This window comes from Apium graveolens, unplaced genomic scaffold, assembly GCF_009905375.1.
Source record: "Apium graveolens cultivar Ventura unplaced genomic scaffold, ASM990537v1 ctg5787, whole genome shotgun sequence".
Lineage (NCBI taxonomy): Eukaryota > Viridiplantae > Streptophyta > Magnoliopsida > Apiales > Apiaceae > Apium > Apium graveolens.
Genome location: NW_027419101.1, coordinates 59,508 through 71,755, shown reverse-complemented (window position 1 = coordinate 71,755; position 12,248 = coordinate 59,508). Strand labels below are relative to the sequence as shown.

The 12,248-nt window shown below is 33.1% G+C and overlaps 2 protein-coding genes across 3 annotated transcripts; one reads left to right on the top strand and one right to left on the bottom strand.

Moving 5' to 3' along the window:
• The first annotated feature begins 2,869 nt into the window (after positions 1-2,869).
• LOC141702840 (protein RESISTANCE TO PHYTOPHTHORA 1, chloroplastic) lies at positions 2,870-4,780 on the top strand. The gene is made up of 4 exons (XM_074506452.1): positions 2,870-3,258; positions 3,723-3,933; positions 4,149-4,318; positions 4,400-4,780. Exons 1-4 carry the CDS (start codon positions 2,971-2,973, stop codon positions 4,427-4,429), a joined length of 699 nt encoding a protein of 232 aa, XP_074362553.1. The 5' UTR covers positions 2,870-2,970; the 3' UTR covers positions 4,430-4,780.
• Positions 4,781-5,244: 464 nt separating this feature from the next.
• On the bottom strand, positions 5,245-8,542 carry LOC141702839 (transcription termination factor MTERF4, chloroplastic). Of its 2 annotated transcripts, none has more exons than XM_074506450.1 (3): positions 8,395-8,542; positions 5,974-7,641; positions 5,245-5,598 (listed from the first exon to the last, which is right to left on the bottom strand). In XM_074506450.1, exon 2 carries the CDS (start codon positions 7,610-7,612, stop codon positions 6,035-6,037), a length of 1,578 nt encoding a protein of 525 aa, XP_074362551.1. In that variant the 5' UTR covers positions 7,613-7,641; positions 8,395-8,542; the 3' UTR covers positions 5,245-5,598; positions 5,974-6,034. The 2 variants fall into 2 exon arrangements, with proteins under 2 accessions (XP_074362551.1, XP_074362552.1); XM_074506451.1 differs by having other exon boundaries at positions 8,369-8,517.
• Between the last annotated feature and the right edge of the window lie 3,706 nt (positions 8,543-12,248).

The following is a 12,248-nucleotide window of genomic DNA, read 5'->3' as shown; positions in this document are numbered from 1 at the left end:
TATAATATTCGAGAATACAAATTGCGAAATTCCTGGATATTACAATAATTGCTTTCGAATTTAGTATTTTTGAATTTAATTTTCAATTACCTTATAGTATTACAATTTTAAATTTTAATAATTAAATTTTTCTTAACTTAAGAGTCATTAAAATATTCAAATCTATCACCCAAAATTAATTACAAAATTTATGTTTACACTTTAGTTTGCTCTGAATTTTACATTTTTCTCGGACAAACCAGTATTTATCGCCTAATGTCTCCATGTGTCTTAGTGTCTTATGAACATTGATTTTCCCTCGAGTAGCTGAACTAGGTCAAAACAAACTACAAGGAAAAAAATCATGATTTGAACATCAAGTGTGTGTACAAGTTACTTCACATTTTGTGCTTTTATGTTGGCATCTTCGATTAAATTCCTTGTTTAGGTTAACTAAGAATATAATCGCTCTCTTCCTATACGATATTAACCATCAAAACATGTTGAATAGAAGTCTACCTATTTTAACCGGCTCATCTGTTATCCCGAGTTAGACCGCTATCATCTTACCTTATTATTGATGTATAATTTATCGTTGTTCATTCTCAGGAAATGACTAAATCAATATAAATTCAAGTATATGATTTCTTAATGGCTAGAATTGTGTAGAAATAAGTAGTGTATTGTGATAAAATAAATTAAACTAATAAGAAATTAAAAACGAAGATTTATAAATAAGAAAAATTAATCTGGGAACTAGGTTCTTCAATTGGTTTAATGAATATTGATGTGTTGCGATATCTACATCTCATACTTTACTAAAAATAATTTTTCTAGAATTTATATTGTTCTCTCCCAAAATACAAAATAATGCCTACAACTATACCCAAATTCACTCCCATGATCAATTAAAATACAATCATAAACTATTAAGGCCCAAGAATTATAAGTTTCATAGCTCGCATATTAATCTCTCAAACAATAATTAAACTATGTATATCATATCATGAACAAGAATTATGATTTCTCTCTCAATTCATCACAACTCCTATAAATACAATTAGAGGTTCATGACTCTCATAATTGGATTAAACCCTCAATGATAGATTAGCAAAATAGAGAAATCGCACTACAATTATACAAACATATATAACCAACGAATACTACCTAATTCTCGGATTAGAGAATTAGTTACTCATCATAAAGATAGAAAACAAACATATATTAATAAGCAACATCATGGGTACAAGAGTTTAGAGTAAAGAAAATGCAACTTGAAGAATCTCTTGAGAATTGGATAGAACCATTCTATACTTACTCAAAATCTCACATCAAGTCAATCTATCTCTCATATACACGTAATACACACGACAAACCCTAATACTATTATAAATATACTTGGATGTGCTTTTAAAAAACCTTACTATATGTTAAAGAGTCTTCCAACTAAATAGATAATATATATTATTTAATTTTTTGTCCATGTGCAAGGCCTTGACAGCACTTACAAGGTCTTGAATTTCAGCTTGAAGGCCTCGAAAAAAATCTGTCATTCACTCCTTCTCAACTCCTTTCTTTTACTATTTTCCCTCCAAAATTATTCTACAAACATGAGAAATCATGATTAGCATCCATCCAATTTAAAATACTAAAAAAAATACTAATCAAAGATGAAATAGTTACAAAATAAGGATAAATTGGGGGAAATATACTAAGAAATATGCATAAATGCGGCATGTATCACTTATATCAAAAGACCATAACCTCTCTTTCCCGACACGATCAATTGATCAATTGAATGAGTTTGATGACATCTTATTTCATGTCATTTGTTCATATTGTTCCCGACATCATCTACCCCAAAATCCCTTGACCGCGCCCTGCTCCGGGGATCGCTGAACGAGGACACACAACCCTTCCCCAACCTATAAGAACATAACGAAAAAGGAAAACTCCGTACTTCTCTTCAATAAAATAGGGTTTTGAAATGATACAAATTCTTCTTTTATATTTTACTCAGCGAAAAAACTGCCTAAACATACTTTTATGGATCCGAACTTTTTTGTTCTTTCTAAGTCTCCCTTTACTGTTGCAAAATTCGATCTTTTAGTAATAGGCGACACCAACCGGAGATTGATTTAGTTGGAAAAAGAATTCAGTGATCCTCCGATCAGTTTCGCAATCAATTGTTTTTAAGCCGCTTTTGAGACCTTAATCGCGGAGAGTAATTTTCCGGTTTTCAAAAATTTAAACCAAACCAGATTAGGTATATGCGAAAATCAGATCAAACTGAACTATAAAAAACGAATTGGTTTTATTTCAAACCACCGTTTAAACTTTTTCTTTGAATAATTTTTTTTAATTACAATAAAACTATAATTGAAATAAAAGTAACCATTATTTTAATACAAATCAATATAAAATATTTGAGGAACTCTATACATATTGGTATGACTTTATATATTTATAAACATTTAATTTACACTTTTAAATATACTTTAACTTCATTTAGATAAAATATGAAGTAGATTAACTTATGATAGAATTACAATATGTTAACAATTAACTCAATATTTTATTTATAAATAATTTAACATTTTCATTATATATATATTAACTTAATTCAAAATTATATATTTAAATATTGTTATACACTAATCCGGTTTGTTAAAACCGGTTTTAATGTATTTCGAATGGTTTTAATGTATTTCGAATCACAACCGAAATATCTATGCGTGAACGGTCTGGTTCAACTCAGTGAACTGGGATGAAACAGTAGGGGCAAAAGAAATTGAAGTAATATTTTTAGTTCACTAATATTTTTTCGGAACTTGGTCATATATCAACTCTTTAAAATAAAAATTACAAATATTGTTTATGATTAAGAATTACATTAGTATGCTTGCAGCTTGCCACACATTTCTTATCTGATATTTATGGATTTTTCATCCTCCTGTTTGGAGTGGTGAACTGAACCCTGTGTTCAAGAACATGAACACCTTAATCTCCTATACTCTCTGTAATGCCCACTTGTTGAATTTTCCTCCTCCACACCCTCTAAATATTACAAAAACAAGTTATAGCTTGCAATCTCCAAAGTATGTATACAAAAGAATAATAAAATTGTATGCATCATCTCCAAATGAACAACAGTATGAACTCAACACTGTTGAGGAGTTGAAGACTGAAGCAAATGGTGTAAGCAACATTCAAGAAGATGATCAAAGTAAAGGACCAACTCAAGTTTTAACTTCAGCAATTGATAAAGATCTCAAAAAGGTGACCCCTTCTTTTTTAAACTTATCTAAATTTACTTGAAAGATGATTTAAAGCCTGTAGAAGAAATGCTCTGTTATATAACTTTGTCTGATAAATGAACTTGTTTGATATATTTTTCGACTTATAAGCTCCTTATTTTGAATTAGAAACGGTGACTTTGAGTAATGAGAAAACCCCATTTTTTGCATTTGCGCCTGATATTACTCTGCAAGGCCTAATAGATGATTAGTAGTGATGTGAAGTCTAAAGTAGGGAACCTCTGGGCATAAAATTAAAAAAATAAAGAATGATCTTTATATATCGAACCTTAATCGAGTAATGGCAAGAGAATTTGCTTGCATTTATATATCCCCGTATCTACAAGGAGTTACCATGGTTTGCCCCATTGAAATGCCATCACAAGATAAGAATACTTTTGTTTATATTCTGTGAGAACAATTCAGCGATTTTTTTTAGCTTCACAGGCTGTTCAAAAGACTGCAGCAACTTTCGCACCAAGGGCTTCAACAGCATCTAAAAATCCTGCGGTGCCTGGAAGTACACTGTACACTGTTTTCGAGGTTCAAGCCTATGTTTGCATGTTGTTGGGAGGAGCACTCTCGTTTAATCTCTTGTTCCCATCTAATGAACCGGATCTATGGAGATTAATGGGGATGTGGTCCATCTGGATGTTTAGTAAGTTCCGCTCCCTCAACATCACCATAAAAATCTGCTCAACTGCATGAGGACTCACAATTTTCATACTGTTGTAGATTTTAATGATTATACAGAATATCATTTTTTTAATTATTGTATAGGAGGGAGAGCGAGGATTTGAACACATCAAATTACTTTAAGAAACATAATTGTGTATTTGTTTTACTTATCAAGCTTTTGTGTAATGTTTGCAGCTATTCCTTCCCTTCGAGCTCGGGATTGCTCGAAGAATGAGAAAGAAGCCCTCAATTATCTATTTCTTCTCGTCCCTCTACTGAATGTTGCAATTCCATTTTTCGTGAAGTCCTTTGCAGTCGTCTGGTCTGCAGACACTGTAGCCTTCTTTGGGATGTATGCATGGAAAGTAAGTTTAACATTTTAGTTTTTCTAATATTTTCTTGGTACATATTTTTGGGTACATATATTAACAATGTGTTTTTTGCAGATGGGGTGGCTACAGAAAATGGAGGAGTGATTTCCAGACAGCTTTTTCGCCTTTTTACCATTTTATCAAATGGTTCTCATAATTCCAAAGCTCCGCAAGTGCAGCTTATGCCAAGTACAAGTACAACAATAGTTCAGGCAAAATGAAGAATCCGATCAGAGTTACAACTTGCTTAAGCAAACATCACAAGTATTTTATCCTATATTACAGTAACTGAACAGGGTCTTTTCAAATTTGGATGCAACTGTTACATAATTATCTTTTATGTAGTGGATAGTTTTTTTGGAAAGCTGATATTTGTATATTGTAGGGTTAATGGGTTATAATGTAAAGGAACCTGACCGAAAGAATTTTTTGAATTGAAATTACCAATTTTCAGAATTCATTTCAAGTTGTACAATGCTCACTGATCATACATTAGGCTCCTGTGAAACTAGTTCTCAAAATTAATCATTTGTGGCTCTATATATACACAATTTGTTTAGGATTTTATCTCCTCTCTTTTCAAACTTGAAAGAGATTAAATATTCATTACTCACTACCAAGAATCGAGAATTGGAGTGGTTCATTGTCTCTCTGCTGAGGCTATGCAGGACTGCAATTTGCGGAAAGCTGTCTCCCTCAAATGGTGAGTTTGTGCAGCAATTGAGACCTCTAGGTGACTCCATACTGGGAACTGGTTAAACTCCCAGTGCCTCTGATGCCTCGCGTGAAGGGTATCTGTCGCAAGGGTTCTGAGAGGCATGCCTACAGCATACTTTTTGCTGAAAGGCATTGCCCAAATGGCATGCCATTTTGCTTTATATCTAATAATAATAAAAAGATTATGAACTGTCGGAAATATCTAAGTTAATTCTCTGTTGAGTCATGGCCTGCATTACAAATAATCACCACAAATGGATTTCAGTTTACAACTTCAACAAAATTATCAAAATTCCCAGACATCTATTCTACTTCCTTTATATACATACATGGGCGATGAGTACATAGCAACAATTACAATCTAGACAATGATATAACTGAAGTTGACAAGCATCACAACCGAGCCCATTAGAATAACATGACAGGCAGCCGCCAACAGGTAATGCCGATGAAAGATTGTTGTAAAGCAAGAGTCCTTCTACTTGCGACAATCTACCTCAGTAATTAGCGGCACAAGATAACAAAGCTCGTGACTGCCATCTATGATACACCTGAAACTGATGAAAATGAATTGAGAGGTTAAAATCTATTAATATCGATTAGAAAAGCACAATCCATAACCAAACCATCCTAACAAAATTCATTTGCAAAAGCAAATAAAATGGTTCTAACAAGGTCTTTTTACTTGACAGAACAAAAAACCCAGACAAGCATTCTTTTGTTAAAACATTTAGCTAAATATGGAACAATCTTTATTTTCTGGACCAGTATATTCTTATTTTTCATTTGTTAAGGTTGTAATTCAAAAATTAGAAATCTCTAGTGACAGAAACGTAACTTTGAAAGTAACCTAGATGCCAAACACTAAATCAATCGAAATTTCTGAGATCATAGCAAAACAGAAAGTTAAATGTTCAACAGTTGTAAATTACCTTTTCGGGGCTCCCAAATCAAAACCAGATAATCAGGCAGTAGACTTTTCCAACAAACATTCTATACATATTCATCATCGCCACTGTCTTCATCAACGTCAGAAGCTGAGTCATCACTTCTGGGCTGCATTAGAGTATTCATGTCAAATGAAGAATCCGTGTCCATCTCCTCCATACCAATAGTGTCATAGCTCATTTTTTCATCAAATTTCTCGTCGGAACAGTTAAGGAGCCATGCGAGAGAGCACTTTAATCCCCTCTTTGCAACCACTTTATGTCTTGGTTTTATAGTAGATTCTAGACCATATGTAAAGAAAGCTGGGAAGGTAACCAAGTCATCCAAGACCCTCCCCATCTTGCTTTGGAAGTAATTAAAACTGAGCCTCATAATGTCTATATTTAAGGCAAGTATCTGAGGACACCCAACAACCATTTTCTTCACTTGTTCCAGGGAGAATCCACATTCCTTGAGAAATTCCACATGCTTTACGATAGGTGCACTGCTAAGGCTTATTATCTGCGGCATCTTTTCCACCACTCTTCCAAAATCTGCAGGACCTAAATCAATAAGAGAATTGAGAAAAGTTCTCTGACTTAAAAGCTTCGGTGACAGATCAATGCCAAGCATTTCAGGATATTGTGCAATTACAGAAGCGAGTGAAGTTTCCCTAACTTCATATCGTATAAGTGACTCAACATTTGGTTTAACACTTTCTTCTAATCCAAATCCAAGAATATGAGGCCGCTTCTCAATCAATCTTGCTACAGCCACTCTTGGTATTCCCAAGCATTCCAGATACTCCACAAAAGGTTTTATCACACGACCTACTCGCATCCCCAATATCTCTGGATAGCGAGTTAAAACCCCACCTATTTCTCTTCTTGCCACCCCAATTCCAACCAAATAAGCCACAGATGTGCTCATTGTCCCCTCAAGCTTAAATCCTAATACCTCAGGATACTTTTCTAACACAAGAGGTATATCGTTTGGCTTAATGTCCATTCCTTGAAGATATGTAACAACTGGTGCAAGATCAACTACAACACTAGCATGCAAGACTTGGGGGTATCTTCGCAAGAATTCTGTAAATGTAGACTTTCTCACGCCCAGTTTGCCAAGGTAATCGAGCACAGGGATCATGTTTTTCTTGACACTGCAGCCTAGAACAAGTGGGTAGTTATTAATGTCTTCTATAGTGAGGCCCAGTTTGTGAAGGAAGTCCACACGTTCCCGCATAACCTCAGCTGTCACAGGAAGCTCTAGCCCATCAAGCTCGTCAGGGCATATTCCAATTCCCCTTAAGAATTCATAAACACGGGCACGGTTCTGTATCCTCTCATTCTTCATATCTAACAAGCTAGGATGGCTATACAGGGATGAAGATTTACGTTGCTTGCGGCCCGAATGAATTGCATCTGACTTGGACAAAGATGATTCTACAGAAGTTGATGCAAAGGATCTAACACTGACTGAGCACTGTAATTTCCTCAGTAATTCAAGTCTTTCTCTACAATTGCTTGAAATCCATCGAGTTGACGCAGAAGCTATCTGGGGTTTACATATGGTAAGAGTAGACAACTCATAATTTACAAGCAAAAAACTCGGTTTTGTAATGCCAATACAGGTAGCTATTTTCATGCTTCACCAGTTTGCCACAATCAAATTACCTGCATCAGAATAAAATTCACATTCTAAGCTTTAAACGGAAAAGATACCAGTATACCGCACACTACAGTCAGCCACAAACTAAAAATTTAAAATAACTAAACCACAAAGTTGGATGAAGAATTATCAATAGGAATACTCAATTTACACATCTACCTAGTACCTAGCTAACACAAAATATCAAAAACAAGTGTTCATTTTAACAATCAATAATTAAATAAACTTTCAAACCAACCTTAGTAGAACAAACTAACACTGTGAGATTTCTAGGTGACTTCAATATCAACATTTAAGTTACACCAAACATATGCAACCTCAATACAGATCCAAACAATACAAAAATTGCCATAATGTTTAACATTTTCCGAAACTTTTCAATTTCTCGAAATTCAGGGGTCAACATAGAAACAGTCTCTTTACTAACATGATACATCTCACCCTCAGCCAACAACATTTGAACTCGTTCATCTTGACTCATCTTCTAAATTTTTACCCATTCATTAACAAAAATTACATTAGCCCAAAATTATACGAAGTCCTATCTTTTCAACTTTTTCACAGTCTTTTATAGATATTACAGAAACCCAATTGCTAGATACCATTTCTTAGTTTCCTTTATCTAAAGAATTCAGTTTCCTGGTTAAATTTGTGCATACAAGAATACAAATTAAGAACTTCAAAATTTATAAAAATAACAACTTTAAAAAAATGCGTAAAAAATGGAAGTACCCAGATAAGAAAACGTCGCGTCTTACTCTTTATTGGTTGCCGCTACTGTTTGCTTTCTTCTCCGTTGAGCTTCACTGTGGGAGTGAAAGGTTAACAATGAACTATAGTGTACCTCTTAAGGCTTGTTTGGCTACTTTGTTTACAATTATTTTCTTATCTCTTTTTTTTTTAATTCAGCCTTTTAGACTTTAGCTGGGTGTTGAATGAAAAAATAACAATATCCATTTTTAATATTTAACTAGCATGAAAATCCAGGACACCGGTCATATTCTAATATAATTTTTAAAATTCTGAAATATTGGAATGTATGCAATGTTTATGAGGGTAGTATTTTGCTTATTTTATCGTAAAAGTTTATTAATTTATGAAAGAACTTGTTATACATCTCACGTATTTTTTCACACAAGTATGTTTACATCTAAAATCGACTAAGACTGTACTAGGAGTTGGAAAAGTATCTCACTGACATATACGCGGTCTCAGGTTTCAGATTTTCACCAAAGGGTTGTAATAAATAATCTTTTTTTTAACTTCAAAAAAAATAAAAATAAAAATTGCATCACCCCTCTAAAAAGTTTTCCCCAAAAAATATTGAATCCAAATTTTATATTTTGTTCTTGTAAAATAATATTTTCTTTGCGAAACTCTTTATGTTGATAGTATAACACGCACATCTATACTATACTATAATAACCGGAATGGGTATAATTTGGTTCAACGGTTATTCCCTAATTTTGATTATTAAAAAATAAATAATAGTGTTTTATATCTGCTAAACTATTAAATTATTATTACCTAATTTTGATTATTAAAAAATAAATAATAGTGTTATATATCTGCTAAACTACTAAATTATTAAACGACTACACACATAGTCTACTTATCCTACTAAAGAAAATAAATAAATGGTGTTACATACCAGCTAAACTACTAAATTGTTAAACTACAAAAATATAGTATACTTATCTTACTAAATTACGACCATTACCCTATTATTTTTATTATAAATTTATAATTATAATATAATTATATTAATATTTAAAATTATAATATGGCGAGATAAGTAAAACTTTCAAATATTAAGGTGAACCCGTGCATCGCACGAAATTTAAATTAGTTTTATTAAATGTCAAAATTCAGAAATAGACAAATTTCATTTTACAAAATACGTTCATAATCGTATATTTGATAATATCTAATGGGTTCACGTATTATCTTATACTCCTGATAGAAAATTGTGTGTCAATGTGTCTGGAATTTTTATTTAATATTTTAACACTTTTTTGCAATAAGAAAAATGTTATATATTTTTCCAATACATGGCGCATCGTACACACATGTATCGTGTATATGATCTGTATAGACATATTTTCGTGTATATTATTGTGAATACATGATTTGAATGTGTGCTCCAGTTCTTATACAATGACAAACGTTATGTTTTGGAAGCATCTTCATGTGTTTGGAAGCAAATGTTATGTTTTGAAGGATAACTCTGAATATATGAGAAAATTTGACTCTAAAGTTTCTGAGGCAATTTTTCTGGGATATTCATTGGAGAGAACTGCGTACAAAATTTATGTGATTGAATATAAGAAAATTATGGAGAGCATAAATTTTACTTTTGATGATGACAAATGTCCAGGCCTGGAATGCATTAGTGAAAATGAAGCTGAGACACTACAATTTGAAACTCTCAAAATTGATAGTGATTTTGAGGATGAAGCTGAAGTCAACACAAATCACATAATAGATGAAGAGTCAATTGATCAACTGAATAATAAAAATTGAATCTCATATCAAACACCTGAATTTGATAGCACAAACTCAGCCATAAACTGATAGTAGACCTCAAAGAAGTAAATGTTGGTTCCGCATCAAAAAGGGAGAATGCACAACATTTCATGAACACTATTTTTTCTGAAACAACTCATTCTAATTATGTTCACTCTATTAACAAGAAGAAAGTACCCAACACTGCTTGGGTTGCTAAACACACTTAATCCTCATTGTATGCAGTGCGAAAGGAAGAAAGTCATATGGATCATAGACACTGGATGCTCAAGACATATGACAGGTGATATGGCCCTGCTATCACAATTTGAGGAGAAGGCTGGCCCATTAGTGACTTTTGGAGACAACAACAAAGGTTTCACAATGGGATATGGCAAATTGATTTTTGGAAATGTTGTCATTGACGATGTAGCACTAGTAACTGGTCTTGAAGTGAATCTTCTTAGTTTCAGTCAATTTGCAGACAAAGGATCCAAGGTTTCATTTGACAAAGGATAATGCACTTTTATCAGCAAAAAGACTGGTGAAGTTGCTCTAAAAGGAGAAAGGAAGGGAAGCTTATTTGTTGCAGCTTGGACTCAGCAAATGAGGATGGAATTTATTGCTTTAAATTGCTTTCACACCAAGTCATCTGTAAAGAAAAGCAAGCTATGGCATAAAAAGCTGTCTCACTTGAATTTTAAAACAATAAATACTCTAATCAAGAAGGAGATAGTGAGAGATATGCCAGACCTGGAGTTTGCTTAAGATGAAGTCTGTGATTCTTGTCAAAAGGGAAAAGTTAAAATATCAGGTCACAAGAGTAAAACTGTAAATTCCATAAGCGCACGTGTAACGCCCCCAAATCCGGGGTCAGGAATCTGGGTCGTCATGCCATCCTTCACTCATGTGTAACCTGTATTGATTCAATAATCCAACATACCTCAATCTCACGCGCGCACACACACAAGTTATAGCCTTAGAAATGATGTACAAAATGTAATCTTCTTTTATTACACTCAAATGTACTTTAAAGGATCTTAAACAATTATCCATAACCTCTACATGAAGTTACAATAATTACTACTAACATCTTATACCTATATGGATATTCTGGTCCACTTGAGACAAAGCTTTAAGGGATTCTCCCCACGATTTCAAGTGACTAAGTCTCACGCCAGCATACTGGTAATCTGTTGTGTTGTGACATTTAAAAGAAAGCAAGAGTGAGCAATAATGCTCAGCCATAATAATCAACAGTATGAAAAGACTGTTAAAGAAATTATATTAATCCGTATAAGGATATGTATTTATTCAAAGTAGTTTTCTTGGTGATACACACCTCTTTTCAAAAGAATTCTCTGATTGACTTATTATCCTGCAAATACCTTAATGGTAAATGTTAGGTCACACACACTGTAGAAGGGGGTTGAATACAGTGTTTACTACAATCAAATCGAATATAAGAACTCAAGTAACAGAACACAAATTTTATTCAAAACAATAAACTCTGTTACAATATGGAACTGTCCTCTCTCAGTGATGAACAAATTATCACGAGAGCTGCTAGGGTTACAAAGAATAATAACTTCGATTAAGATAACACCTATAGTGTAAACCCTATGCCTGTGTTTATATATACTACACAGTTACAAGATAATGTTCTAATTGATATGGAATATAATTCTGCTTCCTAAAATATATCAACTAGTTATCTTTTCTTCCAAGTATTCTATTCTTCATAGAATTCTTTCTTCATGCATATTTCTTTCTTGTATTTGTCTTGATCTTCTTTCTTTTCAATCAGTCGCCTGCCTTATCTGAAAGTCTCCTTAAGTCCTGATATTATCTCCTGATAAATATCTCCTGATAACTTAAGTTCTGATAACTTAAGTTCTGATATCTTAAGTCCTGACTTCAGTATAAGTACTGATTTCCAGTTAAGTACTGATTTGTCCTGTTAAGTAAGATCTGAACACTTAAACATAAATCATATTAGACATGACATCATAAATATATCTAACAATCTCCCCCTACTTGTAAATTAGCATAATATACAAGTTCAACAGATATTTGATGATGTCAAAAACATTAAGTACAAATGCAT

Bases quoted from the DNA above. Each gene is read 5' to 3' on its own strand.
- LOC141702840 (XM_074506452.1), top strand. From the start codon at position 2,971: ATGAACACCTTAATCTCCTATACTCTCTGTAATGCCCACTTGTTGAAT. The intron at 3,259-3,722 runs GTGACCCCTTCT...TTAGCTTCACAG, and splicing joins TTGATAAAGATCTCAAAAAG to GCTGTTCAAAAGACTGCAGC. The intron at 4,319-4,399 runs GTAAGTTTAACA...TGTTTTTTGCAG, and splicing joins TTGGGATGTATGCATGGAAA to ATGGGGTGGCTACAGAAAAT.
- LOC141702839 (XM_074506450.1), bottom strand. From the start codon at position 7,612: ATGAAAATAGCTACCTGTATTGGCATTACAAAACCGAGTTTTTTGCTT.